Here is a 14,807-nt window from a genome sequence, read left to right on the forward strand (position 1 = left end):
ACTTCCCTAAGGATCTGGGTAGGGAACCAGTGGGATGCTGTGTGAATTCTAACCCTTGAAACATTTGGGATTTTTTTCGGTATCAGATTGATGGTTATTACTACTTCTCAAGCCCTGGCCAGTTTTTCTACTGGTTGATGGTGAGTTACTATTCTCCAGTTCTGTGAAAATTCCACAGATGCACAGCTCTGGTCTTCTGCCTCTTGCCCAACCACAGATGGTCAGTTCTATGACCCCCATTGTGACCTTGTTTTGAGGTTCCAATGAGGGTTCTGGGCATCGAGAGCAAGCAACAGGTCCAAAATAAAAGCAAGTCAACATCTGGAATCAGATGCTGAGTCCGGATCCAGCTGGACTCTGCTCCCAGGAACCCCACACCCACAGCAGGGGTCCTGTCTCACCTCAAGACTCTTGAATCCATTCCCTGGAATTCCCACCACCACCACGAGACCCTTCAACCTACACCCCTCCTCACCAAAAGACCCCCAAATCCACAGCCACACATCCTGTCCATTCTAATACCCTTACATCCAGATCTGTGATTTCCACTTGCCCAAGACCTCCAAATCCACAACTTTGGGGGTCCCTTCTCACTCTGAGATCCGAAGTCCAAAGCTCAGGGGCTCTCAAAAGTCTTCAGTTATGGAACGTATCTACTGTCTCCTCCAAAGTCCACAGCCCTACGGCAGTCTCTCCCTACAGACCACAAATTCCACCTTGGGGCCCCCTCCTTGTTAACCTGACCTGAAGTACCCCCTCTCCTTCCCGGTTGGCTGGGTCCCAAGCTAGGCGGGGAGCATAGTGGGGAGTGTACATGAGAGGTGAAACAAGACAATTATATAATCAGGACCAAAGTCTGTCCTGCTTTCCCAGGTAGTATAAAAGCCAACCATCTCAGACATCACCAGCTGGCCATCACTCCCAGTTGCCACCATGCTGGCCTCAGGGCTGCTCCTTGTGGCTTTGCTGGCCTGTCTGACTGTCATGGTCTTGATGTCTGTCTGGCGGCAAAGGAAGCTCAAAGGAAAATTGCCTCCAGGGCCCACTCCTCTGCCCTTCATTGGGAACTACCTGCAGCTGAACACCGAGCAGATGTACAACTCCCTCATGAAGGTGTCATGGGGCAGAGATGGGTGAAATGGGATGTGGGGGGTGGGCAGCCTGGCCAGTTCATCTGGGGCTTTATGGCAGAGGATGGGCAATGTTGGGCAAGAGTCTTAGGAAAGAAGAAGGGAATTTTAAAGATCCAATACCAGGGTCCTGGGGCTTCCCTGGTGGCCCAATGGTAAAGAACTCATCTGCCGATACAGGAGACTCTGGTTTGATCCCTGCACTGGGAAGATGCCCCAGAGAAGGTAATGGCAACCCACTCCAGTATGCTTGCATGGGAAATCCCATGGACATAGGAGCCTGACAGGCTACAGTCCATCGGGTCGCAAAGAGTCAGACATGACTGAGCGACTCAACAACAACAATCGGGGTCCTAGCCAGGAAAGACCCTATCTTGGGATGTCCAGCTCCTCGATAGTTAGAACCTGTGAGGAAATGCATCCCAGTATGTGAGGTCTGGCTTCAGGGCCAGTTCAGAATAGAGGCTACTCCCACTAACTAACTCCCACTCACTTCTATCAGATCAGCGAGCGCTATGGCCCTGTGTTCACAGTCCACCTGGGGACCAGGCAGATCGTGGTGCTGTGTGGCTATGATGCTGTGAAGGAGGCTCTGGTGGACCAGGCTGAAGAATTCAGTGGGCGAGGCGAGCAGGCTACCTTTGACTGGCTCTTCAAAGGCTATGGTGAGGGAGACTGAGGGGAAGGGGGCGTGATTGGACAGACTTCGGGGTCCCCAGCTTTTTTCTCCTGACTGCCCCTGCTATTCCTGTCTCCACTCCTGTGCATTGCTGCCTCCCTCTACTCTATCTTGTCTTAGAGTTTCTGCATCTCTGTTTCTCCCTGCTTCTCTCTGCCCTGTTCCCTTTCACTCGACATCTCTTCCTTCTCTGTATCTCTTAGAGCCTCTTGGGATTTTTGCTTTGGAACCCTGGTCCTCTATCTCCATATGCCTTTTGGTCTTTTTCTTCTTTTCAGCTTCTGGGCATCCCCTGGTTTCTCTCTCCTTCCCTCTCTCTTTCTTCTTTGTCTTAGAATCTCACATTATCTCTGCTTCAAAATCTCCATGCCTCCATCTCTTAGTAACAGTCTCTCTTTCCCCCCAGGGCCTCTCTGTTTCTTTCTCCCTATTTTTCTCTCTTCTCTTTGAGTGTGTCTGTGTTAGTCACTCAGTCATCTCCAACTCTTTGTGACCCCATGGGCTGTATCCAGCCAGGCTCCTCTGTCCATGGGATTCTCCAGGCAAGAATACTGGAGTGGGTTGCCATGTCCTCCTCCAGGGATCTTCCCAACCCAGGGATCGAACCCCAGGTCACCTGCATTGCAGGTTGATTCTTTACCATCTGAGCCACCAGGGAAGTCCCTTAGAATTTGCCACGGTTATGTCTACCTCCCAGATCTCCATGCCTCTTACTTCCCCTCCTTCCTTCCTCTGTCTCCTCTTCCCCTGAGTGTCTCTGTGTCTCTTGACATATCTGTCTTGCCTCACTCTTTCCGATTCTGTTCTTCGCACTTGGTCTTTCTGCACTTCTCTGACTCTGCGTTGTTTGTCTCAGTCTGTCTCTGTCTCTCTCTTTCTCCCCCTTCCCTCCCTCTCCCCTTGCTCTCGCCCACCCTCTGTCCCTCCCTCCCCTCTGCACCCTACTCTGGCTCTCTACCCCTCTTGTTCCCCCTTGCTCTCTCTGTCCACCCCTTCTCCCTCTAGAGAGCCCGGGAGACCGGAAGCCCGGGGCTGGTCTGGGCCTTGCCTCGCTCAGCCCTCGTCCCGCTCCCGCGCTACCTCCGCAGGCGTGGCGTTCAGCAACGGGGAGCGCGCGAAGCAGCTGCGGCGGTTCTCCATCACGACGCTGAGGGACTTCGGCGTGGGCAAGCGCGGCATCGAAGAGCGCATCCAGGAGGAGGCGGGCTTCCTCATCGAGGCCTTCCGCAGCACTCGCGGTGAGCCGGGGGGGACCCTGGAGTGTGCGAGGAGGAGGAGGGAAACACCCGACGCGACCACACGCGTTCTGGCCTGGAAGGGGGGCCACGTTGGGGGAAGGGTCTAGGGTCCGGTGCCAGAAGTTTAGCTCAGCACTTCCGTGCCCTCCTTCACTTCTCAGACGGCTGTGGCATCAGACCGCCGAGCTGCCTCTCCGCTAAATTCCTGTCTCTCCCCAACCCCCTCCGCTCTCATCCCCCCAGGCGCCTTCATCGACCCCACCTTCTTCCTGAGCCGAACGGTCTCCAATGTCATCAGCTCCATTGTCTTCGGGGACCGCTTTGACTACGAGGACAAAGAGTTCCTGTCACTACTGCGAATGATGCTGGGAAGCTTCCAGTTCACCGCTACGTCTACCGGGCAGGTAACCCGAGTTGACCTGGCTCTACCCTGCCCCTATGGCAACCTGCCGACTCCCCACACCCCGCCACACACACACACACACACACACACACACACACACACACACACACACACACACACACACACACACACACACACACACACACACACACACACACACACACACGAGACAGGTGCCCCAAACTCCCATCCTCCTCCAGACAGGGTCCCCTCAAAACCAGACCATCACTCTTGGACAATTCAACAGTTGCACCAAAGCCCAATACTCAGTCTCCAAGGACACCTGGATATCTCAAAAGATGCACCCTCCACCAAAAAAAAAAAACAAAAGAAGAAAGAAGAAAAAAAAAATTCCTGCAGGAAAGATCCACGTCCTCAACCCAGCTTTCTTACCAAGACAGGTGTCCTCATCCCAGCTTATCTTACTCTCTAACAAGTGGTCCCTTTTTAGACACTCCATCTCAAAAAAGGGGAGGGGACCTCTTGGTGGTCCAGTGGTTCGGACTCTGTGCTTCCAGTGCAGGAGGCATGGGTTCGATCTCCGGTCGGGGAACTAAGATCCCGCATGCTGCTTGGCATGGCAAAAAAAAGAAAAAGAAAAAGATATTTTCTTTCCATCTGAATTTCTTAACACCTGGCAAGTGGTCACCTCAGCCCACTTCCTGACTACCTGGACACCTGGTGCTTCAAAATTCAGCCCACCAAAATCATTGGTTATCCATACTGATGTCCCAAACCAGCCCACTGGAATCTCCAGAGAGTGCCCCCTCCCCAGTTCACTTAAATAGCTGAACATGTAGACAGGTACCCCAACCAAGACCCCTAAATTCATAAACACCTAGATAGATTGCTCCCCACATACCCAAATAAGTGTCCCCTGATCCAGCTCATTTCCAGCACCTACAGAAGTGCCCTCCATTGGCCCACTTGAATATCTGAACACCTGAACAGTATCTCCCCACCTTAACACCTGCACCCCAGCCCCACTTTAGTACCTCAACACCTGCACAGAAACCCCAATCCAGACCCCTTAAACATCTGGACAGTTGTGTCCAACGGAGACCACACCAATGCCTAAACACTTAGGCAGGTGACCACCCCCCATACAAGTCCCGCCTGAACAGCTAAACACCTGGACAGGTGTCTCCCAAACCAATCTCATCTGAATATATGAACCCCGGGTGTGTTTCTCCAATCCAACGTCATCTGAATATCTTAATATAGGTCCCAGTCCATCTCACTTTAATCCTTGGATAGGGGCCCTCACACGTAACTCATGTGAAAACACATTCCCATCTAGCCTCATCAAAATACGTAAACATCTGGGCAGGCTCCTGTAACCTGGTACCTGACTTGCCCTGAGACAGGGCCCACTCCTAGCAGGCCCTGCACACTGATGGCTGTCCTTCCCTCCCCTTCTCCCCTCCCCTTCCGCAGCTCTATGAGATGTTCTACTCAGTGATGAAATATCTGCCAGGGCCACAGCAACAGGCCTTTAAGGAGCTGCAGGGACTGGAGGACTTCATAGCCAAGAAGGTGGAACAGAACCAGCGCACGCTGGACCCCAACTCCCCACGGGACTTCATCGACTCCTTCCTCATCCGCATGCAGGAGGTACACCCTCACAGCCAGGATGAAGAGGTCCAGAGCCAGGCAGAGGGAAATCAGGCTGGGGATGGAGGAGAACAGAGGCCCATCGAAATCGCCCCTCCCCCAACCTAATAATAACTCACCAATTCTATGGACAGTTTGAGTAAGCTCTGGGAGTTGGTGATGGACAGGGAAGCCTGGCATGCTGCCATCCATGCAATCGCAGAGTTGGACACGACTGAGCCACTGAACTGAACCTAATAATCTTCACAATCCCAGTGATAATTAACCATCACTCTTCCACTACTGGAGTTCCCAGGTGGCACTAGTGGCAAAGAACCCACCTGCCAATGCAAGGGACATAAGAGATACGAGTTTGATCCCTGGGTCGGGAAGATCCCCAGAGGAGGACATGGCAACCCACTCCAGTATTCTTGCCTGGAGAATCCCATGGACAGAGGAGCCTGGCGGGCTACAGTCCATGGGGTTGCACGGAGTCAGAGATGACTGAAATGACTTAGAACAGCACATATTCCACCTATTGAGCCGTTTTGCCCACAGGCAGGACTTATGAATGCGAATTGTGATAGCAAACATTTCTGTAAAACTACCGTGCACCAGGTTTCCCAGGTTGCATGAGTGGTAAAGAACCCACCTGCCAATGCAGGAGACATAAGAGATGTGGGTTCAATCCCTGGGTCAGGAAGATCTCCTGGAGGAGGGCATAGCAACCCAGTATTCCTGCCTGGAGAATCCCATGGACAGAGAACCCTGGTGGGCTACAGCCCATGGAGTCACAAAGAGGTGGACACCACTGAAGCGACTTAGCACGCAGGCCCCCGTGGTTAGGACTCTGCGCTCTCACTGCCAAGGGCCCAGGGTTTAATCCCTGGTCAGGGAAGATCCTGCAAGTCACGTGGCACAGCCAAACAAAAAGGGGGGGGTTAATTTGAAAAAGTAATAAAACAGAGTGTTATTACTCGCTCAGTTGTGTCCGACGGTTTGCGACCCCACGGACTGTAGCGCACCAAGCTCCTCAGTCCATGGGATTCTCCAGGCAGGAATACTGGAGTGAGTAACTAACTATTCCTTTCTCCAGGGGATCTTCCTGATCCAGGGATTGAACCCGAGTCTCCTGCATTTCAGGCAGATTCCGTCTGAGCCACCGGGGAAGCCCCTATAAAATAAAGAGGCAGGTCCAAAGGGAAAACCCCCGGAAGGGCCCCAAGAGCATACAGGAGTGAGCTTACCTGAAGCCCTCTGTCCGTGCAGGAGAAGGAGAATCCCAACACAGAGTTCTACTGGAAGAACCTGGTGATGACAACACTGAACCTCTTCTTTGCGGGCACCGAGACGGTCAGCACGACCATGCGGTATGGCTTCCTGCTGCTCATGAAGCACCCAGATGTGGAGGGTAAGGCTGGAGAGGGCAGGGAAGTGGGCACCACAGACCCCTCCCCCAAATTCCTCTGAGCCTGCTGCAATGGTCCCACCTCTCTCAGGTCCATGGACCCTCAGACACGCTCTACTCCCTAGAGACTAGGTGATGTTTGGCTGATAAGCACCAGCCGATTAAGCTGTTAAAATATTGAAAATATCTGAACTGACTGGTATATAGTTCCTGCAGCTGACCCAACCAAGTGCCCACCGCCCCCTCCTCCAGACATTCCCCAGGACTCTTCCTTTGCCCCTCCCCTATGATTTCCATAGGACCAGGTGAACAAGGTGGGCTTCCCTGGTGGCTCGCTGGTAAAGAACCTCCCTGCCAGTGCAGGAGATGCAGGTTCAATCCCTGGGTCAGGAAGATCCCCTGGAGAAGGAAATGGCAACCCACTCCAGTATTTCTGCCTGGAAAATCCCATGCACAGAGGAGCCCAGCAAGCTACAGTCCATGGGGTCACAAATAGTCAGACACGACTGAAGCAACTAAACAACAACAAAGCGAACAAGACCCTGCATCAACAGTGTCTACAGCCAGTGTCTGATCTGAATGGTCTGCATCCACATCACACATGGTTGTCATGCATGTTGTACATATTTGGATTATCATTCCTGCCCCGAGTCCCCTCAAGAGCTAAATAGGTTCTCCCCTCTCCCCTAGCCAAAATCCATGAGGAGATTGACCGCGTGATTGGCAAGAACCGTCAGCCCAAGTTTGAGGACCGAGCCAAGATGCCCTACACAGAGGCTGTGATCCACGAGATCCAGAGATTCGGAGACATGATCCCCATGGGCCTGTCCCGCAGAGTCACCAAGGATACCAAGTTTCGAGACTTCCTCCTCCCCAAGGTGCTGCCCCACCCAGCCCGCTCCCTGTGACCCTAAACCCCGTTCCCCTTAGAACTTTCCCAGCCCGTGACCCACGGGACCCACTCCTCCAGTCAAAGACTTTCTCCACTAACCCTGTCCCTGCCACCTTCCCCCTTCGAGACTCCTGAATTCCAGACCTCCCCAGACCTCTTGCCTCAAGGAATATGAACCCTATGTGCCCCCCCAATTCCTGTCTCAAGAGAAATGAACCTCATTTCCCCTAGACCTTCAAGGACATGATCTCATGTCCTCCAAGCATCCTGCCTAGAGGGACACGAACCCCATGTCTCCCAAAATTCCTGTCTCAGGGAACATGACCCTCCCACCCCCTCAACCTCCTGCCATGGGAGGCATGAACTGTGTGTCCCCAAAACCATCTGCTCCAGGAGACATAGAACCCATGCTCTTCAAAATTCCCTTCTCAGGGGACATAAGCCCCATGTCAGCCAAACTTCCTGTCTCGAGGACATGAATCTCATGTCCTCCAAAGAACCTCCTTCAGAGGACCCCAACCCCACGCCTTCCACTTGTCCTCACCTAGGGCACCCAAATTCCCCCTCTGCCCACAATGTGCTTTCATCATACCCAGCCCCTACTCCACCTTATCAAAGCCCCCTCCCTCCTCTCAACCAGGGCACCGAAGTGTTCCCTATGCTGGGCTCCGTGCTGAGAGACCCCAAGTTCTTCTCCAACCCCCGAGATTTCAATCCCCAGCACTTCCTGGATGAGAAGGGGCAATTTAAGAAGAGTGATGCTTTTGTGCCCTTCTCCATTGGTAAGAGACACTGCCAAGTCAACACCCACAGGGGCCTCCTTCATCTCTAAGGCTTAACCTAGCTTCTTTCTCCAGCTTGGAAGTCCTTACCATATACCCTGGGGCCAATCAGCAATCCCCATAACTACCAAGAGCCTGGGCCAAAGCGAAAGAAAAGGAATGACCGTACCCATTTCAGAGATGGGGAAAATCAAGGCCCAGAGTGAGAGCTTTAAGTCCAAGGTTATTTAAATCCTTCAGATTCTTAGAAAGGCGATGACAGCAGTAGCCATATTTGAGTGTGTATTTAGGGGCAAGGGGCATCCAAAGTTCCAATTGCTACAGTCTGGGCTCATCCCACCAAAAGTTCTAGGGAAACAGGCTCAGAGAGGAGTAGCAGCTTCTCTGCAAGTCTCTCCAGCCTCGATATTCCAGCCCTTCTTCCCCGAGAAGACGCAGCTGGGGGTCGGTAGTGGGGGTCAGGCAACAGTGAGCACAGGCCTCACCTCCGCGCCTCCCACTCTGGTCCTTCAGGAAAGCGGTACTGTTTCGGAGAAGGCCTCGCCAGAATGGAGCTCTTCCTCTTCTTCACCACCATCATGCAGAACTTCCGCTTCAAGTCCCCACAGTCGCCCCAGGACATCGACGTGTCCCCCAGATTAGTGGGCTTTGCCACCATCCCTCCAAACTACACTATGAGCTTCCTGCCCCGTTGAGTCAGGGCTGTGCCCGGGTGGGGCTGGAGGGAGGAGCAAATGGGGGAGGGAAGGGCTTGGGCGGGGCTATGGGGGAGGGGGGGGGCTAAGGATGGGGAAAGGAGGGGTATGGGAGGGGAGGGGCTGGGGCGGGGTTGGGGAGGGGCGGGGCTAAGGGTGGGGAATGGTGGAGGGTGGGGAATGGTGGAGGGTGGGGAGGAAAGGGCAAGGTGGATAGGAGAGAAAGAAGAAACAGAATGGACTCTGTTCAGCTTGCTAGAGATGAGATGAGAGGAAAATAAACCTTATGTTATACTTTTAATAGTAACAGTAGCAGATACTATTTATTGAGCAAGTATTCTGTGTCAGTTCTATGCTTAAAGTGTCTTAAACTCACCTCACTTAATGCTCACAAACCTACTGTGATAGGGAACAGTATCTATGCCCATTTTACAGATAACAAAGATGAGGCCCAGAAAGTTTAAGTCTATCTGAGGTCCCACAGAACACAAGTCAGTTAGTACTCAGCAAGTACATGAATACAGATGGCCATACTTAACCCACAGTCCTTGGATAGCATCCCTTCCTCAAGTGAAAACACAGCAACTTATATTATTACACAACCTGAACAGCTCTGTCCAGGGGGCTTTTCCAGGGTCCTGACAGGCAGCTCACCTGGCTTCACTACACACTTGCCTACGCTCTTCCCCACCCGGGCATACTTTGGAGGACAGAGCGTATTTCGTGCCCACCACCGGATAAGGCTACTGTGTCTGACTGTTGTTGGTGTTGTTTTCTGGATTTGCTATATCTTCGTTGCTGCACGCAGGCTTTTCTCTAGTTGCAGCAAGCAGGGGCTACTCTTCATTGCAGAGCTTGGACTTCTCATTTTGGTGGCTTCTCTTGTTGCGGAGCACGGGCCCTAGGGGCGCAGGTTTCAGTAGTTGTGATGCACCTGCTTAGTTGCCCCATAGCAAATGAGATCTTCCCAGACAAGGGATGGAATCTCCTGGATTGCAAGATAGATTCTTAGCCACTAGACTACCAGGGAAGCCCTTGAAGTCAGACTTCTTAAGAAAATGGACGGGAGAGAGAAGCACTTTCAGAGAAATGCCAGAACTTTGGTAGCGGCGCAACCATGTCTCTGTGTGTGCGTGTGTGTGCATGCAAATGGGCAAGTATATGATTGCCTGTTCTCCAGAGTATATGCAGGAAGTCATATTTCCTATGAGTTTCTGAAGGTGGGGCTCTCTTTGATGGATCTGAGATCTGTGGTGTGTCTCTGAATCACCTGCTTACTCTCAGATAAGTTCATGTATGTCCCCTTGGAAGTGGCATCCTTCAGCACTGCACAGCCTGAAAATTCATACACATCTGTTGCCCTAATGGTCCGGGAGCAAGCAATGAGAATGAAGACAGAACACGAAATCTGGTGCAGTGGGTCAGGGGACCTGCAGCCTCTATGGGACTGAGGTGCAGAGTCCACTCTGAGTCCAGCTTTTATTCCTAATTGCAGACTACAAGACTTTCTCAGATCTTATCTTTCTCAAGACACATGTTGGGTTAATCACGTACTCCTAAATGTCATGGATTACACTGACATAGTCCAGATCTCCTTGTGTTTACCCCAGGCCTTTCCCTCCTGGGCTAGTCTCGGGAACAATCAGCAAGTGCATAGGCTGTGTTCATGTCTGATGCTGACCTGGTGTTCCAAGGTCCATGCTTTCATGATCCCAGTCATACTCCCTTCTGGGTCGGGCCTTGGGGTTTGTAACAAGGTGATTATTCTTAAGAAAAACATGCAAGATAATCATTAACACAGTTTCTTAATATATGCTGTTTTTCCAGGTGTTATTTCTGTGGAATTTTTCAAGGCTGTGAAAGTACATTATTAGGAATTCCCACTACACACATCAGCATTAGATCTTTGAATTAGACCTCTGGTTAGTTCTAACCTTAGATTTAAACACTACACAGGTGTCGCCTCCACAAAACTTGCCACACTTGAAGGACTAGTGATTTGAGATCAAGTGAGAGGAAATCTGGTCCTTTGAACCCCGCAAGTTTCCTAACAGGCTGATTCTCAGGTTTTTCAATTTCCATTGTCTGTGTTTGACCACTTGAGTTCCATGAATTGGTTGCTTCATACTCATTGGGAGGAGCTAAGAATCCACAGCGTCACATTCTTTATTATTACAAGCACATTATTTAACAATCCAATGAAGTGAAAAGTGAAAGTGTTAGTCATGTCCAACTCTGTGCGACCCCATAGACTGTAGCCCGCCAGGCTCCTCTGTCCATGGGATTTCCCAGGCAAGAATACTAGAGTGGGTTGCCGTTTCCTTCTCTAGGGGATCTTCCTGACCCAGGGATCGAACCCAGGTCTTCTGCACTGCAGGCAGATTGTTTACCATCTGAGCCACCAGGGAAGTCCCTAACAATCAAGAGTCAGAATCAAACCTTATCCATCCATATGCGTGTCACTTTAAGAGGCTTCCAGAAACCACACCTGGAGGAAATCTCAGAATCGTGGCCTAACTAAACTGTTAAATCTTGAAACTGCAGAGTCCACAGTTCATAATTGTAGAATCTCAGGTTCCCACAACCTTAGACTCAGAACGTTTCTCTCTTAATTGTTTCTCAGAAGGAACTTCCAACTTGGAGAACTGACATTTGCCACCAGAGGGGCTAAGAATGCAGTTCCCAAGGATGTGGGCAGGGGAAATTCTGATCCTAAAATACTGAGCATTCTTAGCCCCTCTGGTTGTGGGAACCTGAGATTCTACAATTATGAACTGTGGACTCTGCAGTTCCAAGATTTAACAGTTTAGTTAGGCCACGCTTCTGAGATTTCCCCCAGGTGTGGTTTCTGGAAGCCTCTTAAAGTGACACGCATATGGATGGATAAGGTTTGATTCTGACTCTGGATTGTTAGGGAGAGAAAAGGAAGGGCTGGAGCTAGCTGGATTCTGACAATGAGGTACATCTCCAGGGAAAGATAGAGTGGCTAGTAGGTCTTTGTCCAGCAAGAAGGGAGATGAGAGGGAAGAGAGAACAAGTATTAATCTCCAGAATCCTCAAATTTACACTTGAAAAGGGAAAAGCAGGAATCCATCAAGGTATTACCAAATGTGCCAGGAAAAGTCACATTCTAGCCACCAGTGCGTCCATCTCACCTGTCCAGATAGATGCTCCCAGCTTTGTCACTCTGGAAGGGCCAACGACCCAACCCAGCAAAGAGACAGTGCTGGGGTGGAGGTGTGAACAGGAACCCTGGATTCTGGTCCAAGCTTTGTTGCTATTAATAAGTCCTTGGGTCTTCCTGAGCCTTGCTCTGGCCTCTCTTTCTCATCTGACTCCTTCCTTACAAGAATTATTTGAAGATTGAAATATGGTGTAGTGCTGAACTTTAAAACTCAATGGCTACAGGGATGAGAGGATGAAAGTAGTGATGTTTCTGTGTAGCTTGGTTTTCACTATTGTCTTCTTCCAAACCAAGAATCCTTAGACACTTGTTGTTGCCATAATGACAACCACAAGTAGCATGTGGTGAGTGCCTGCTGTGTGCCAAGCACTGTGCTGAGCCCCTTGTATGAGTATCACAAGCTGGGCTTACGTCAACAGAAATATATCATCTCACAGTTCTGCAACCTAAACCCAAAATCAAGGTCAACCAGATCACACCCTCTCTGAAACCACTGGGGAATCCTTCCTTGCCTCTTCTTAGCTTTCAGTGGCTTGCAACAGTCTTTGGAGTTGCTTGGCTTGTAGCTGTATAATTGCGAACTCTGCCTTTGTCATGACATGGTGTCTTCCCTGTGTTTGTCTCTCTTCACATGGCCATCTTTTTGTAAGGATACCAGTCATACTCCAGGATGACTTTATCTTTACTGATTCTATCTTCAGTGATTGTTTTTCCAAATAAGATCACACTCTTAGGTACTGGGAGTTCAGACTTCAGCATACCTTCTTGACACAGTTTAATCCATAACACCACTTACACATGCACTCATTCAAACCAATTACCTTACAAGTGTCTGTGAGGTGAGACTATAATGATTTCACGTTACAAATGAGCAGAAGGACTCAGAGGAAGGTTAAAGAATCTGCCCAGGGACTTCCCTAGCAGTCCAGTAGGACCAATGCAGGGGATGTGGGTTTGATCCTTGGTCTGGGAACTGAGATCTCACATGCTGAGGAGTGACTAAGACTAACACCTCAACTAGAGAACTTGTGTGATACCACGAAATATCCCACGTGACACAGCAAAGATCCTGAGTGCCGCAACTAAGGATTGACAGAACCAAATAAATAAATAACTATTAAAAAAAAAAAAGAATCTGGAAAAAGTAACACAGGACACGACAAAAGCAGACAGCTGGGTTCTAGTGAGCCTCTCTGGAGGTTCCAATGATGATTCGGATGGACCTCCTGCCCCCAGAGGAATTCTGAAAGAGGGGAATGGTGCTTGGAAGAAATGTTTTGGAGAAAGGAGGTAGAGGGATGAAAATGCAGATGTCACACTACCCCTGACTCAGATGCCTGATGTGCCACGTGTGGCTGTTCCCAGGACGCATGCAAACCTGTATAAACACGTGCACAGAGATACCTATGTAACTGAAGCAGTGCTTTTCTTACTCACAAGAGGCATGCTGATAATTTGTATTGTCTTCTGTTTTATTTTTTTAATGCTGATGGCAACCCCTCAAGCTGCTTTTATGAATCATCAGTTTGATTCAAACTGCATTTTGAACACCAAAAGCTTAAAAGATAAATTCCAAACTTGCTGAGTTAGTCTCCAAGATCCTTTCCAGCCTGGGTTCTGCCCTCCTCTCCCAGTCTCATTTCATGACATCCATCCCATGACACTAAACAGATCCTATTCCCCAAGCTCACCAAACTTCTGTTACTGTGCATGGATTTGTCACGTCTGCAGGCATTTGAATCGACTGCTCCCTCTACCTAGAATGCCATTCCTGCCCTCTCTGCTGAAGGGAAGGACTGTTGTTGTGGTGACGTTGGCAGGAATAACAAGCCAACCGGAAGGAAAGAATCCTTTCTTCCTCTACCAGGGACATTCCATTCTCTTCTTAATGGTCCAGTGGAATTCAGCAGGAAATGGAGAGAAAAAAATGGTTCCCAGGATTTCCAAAGAACTACCACAAAGGAAAGTATCAAAACATGGCTTTGATGTGTAATTTTTCAGACAGTGTTGACTATGGTGGCTACTTAGCATCCTTCTCCATGATCTCTTGCAGAAAACAGAAAATAAGGAAATACTTCTCAACTTGTTTTAGGAGGCCAATATTCCCCCGATGCCAAAGTGAGACAATGATAGTACAAAACAGGAAGTTACAGACCAATATCCCTCATAAATACAGATACAAAATTTGTCAACAAAATATTAGCAAATCAAATCCATCAACATATATTTTTTTAAAAAAGAGCAATACAGCCAGTGAGGTTTATTCCTAGGGTAAAGGCTGGATCAACATTCAAAAATGAATGTTGACAAAGGAACAGATGCAATTCAACCAAGGAAGTATAGTCTTTTCAACAAATGATGCCAGAACAGTTGAATATCCACAGTGATAAAAGAAATGAATCTAGACACAGCCCTGACACTGTCTACAAAAATCAATTCAAAATTGATCAAGGATCTAAACATAGAATGGAAAAGAAAACTTATAGAAGATAACATAGAAAATCTAAGTATCCTTGGGTCTGACAGTGACTTCTGAGACACGATACCAAATGCACAATCCAATTGATAAGTGAACTACACTAGAAATCAAAACTTCTGTTCTGCAAAGGACAGTTAAGAAACTGTCCTTTCATTCTCTTGAATGAAAAATACAAGCCACAGACCGGGAGCAAATGCTTGCAAAGCACATATCTGATAAATGACTTGTATCCAAAATATACCAAAATAAAAAGACATAAAACTGGACAGTAAGATAAAAACAACCCAGGGACTTTCCTAGTGGTCCAGTGGCCAAGACTCCATG

General features: G+C 49.5%; 1 protein-coding gene across 2 annotated transcripts; it reads left to right on the top strand.

Moving 5' to 3' along the window:
- Positions 1–260: 260 nt before the first annotated feature.
- LOC145515563 (cytochrome P450 2A13) lies at positions 261–9,121 on the top strand. 2 transcript variants are annotated; one of them, XM_081516246.1, is made up of 9 exons: positions 261–1,113; positions 1,633–1,795; positions 2,898–3,047; positions 3,291–3,451; positions 4,888–5,064; positions 6,313–6,454; positions 7,142–7,329; positions 7,984–8,125; positions 8,639–9,121. In XM_081516246.1, exons 1-9 carry the CDS (start codon positions 934–936, stop codon positions 8,818–8,820), a joined length of 1,485 nt encoding a protein of 494 aa, XP_081372372.1. In that variant the 5' UTR covers positions 261–933; the 3' UTR covers positions 8,821–9,121. The 2 variants fall into 2 exon arrangements, with proteins under 2 accessions (XP_081372372.1, XP_081372373.1); XM_081516247.1 differs by lacking the exon at positions 1,633–1,795 and having other exon boundaries at positions 261–1,123.
- The last annotated feature ends 5,686 nt before the right edge of the window (positions 9,122–14,807 follow it).

Source organism: Giraffa tippelskirchi, chromosome 7, assembly GCF_054371585.1.
Source record: "Giraffa tippelskirchi isolate mGirTip1 chromosome 7, T2T-mGirTip1v1.2.pri, whole genome shotgun sequence".
NCBI classification, from domain to species: Eukaryota; Metazoa; Chordata; class Mammalia; order Artiodactyla; family Giraffidae; genus Giraffa; species Giraffa tippelskirchi.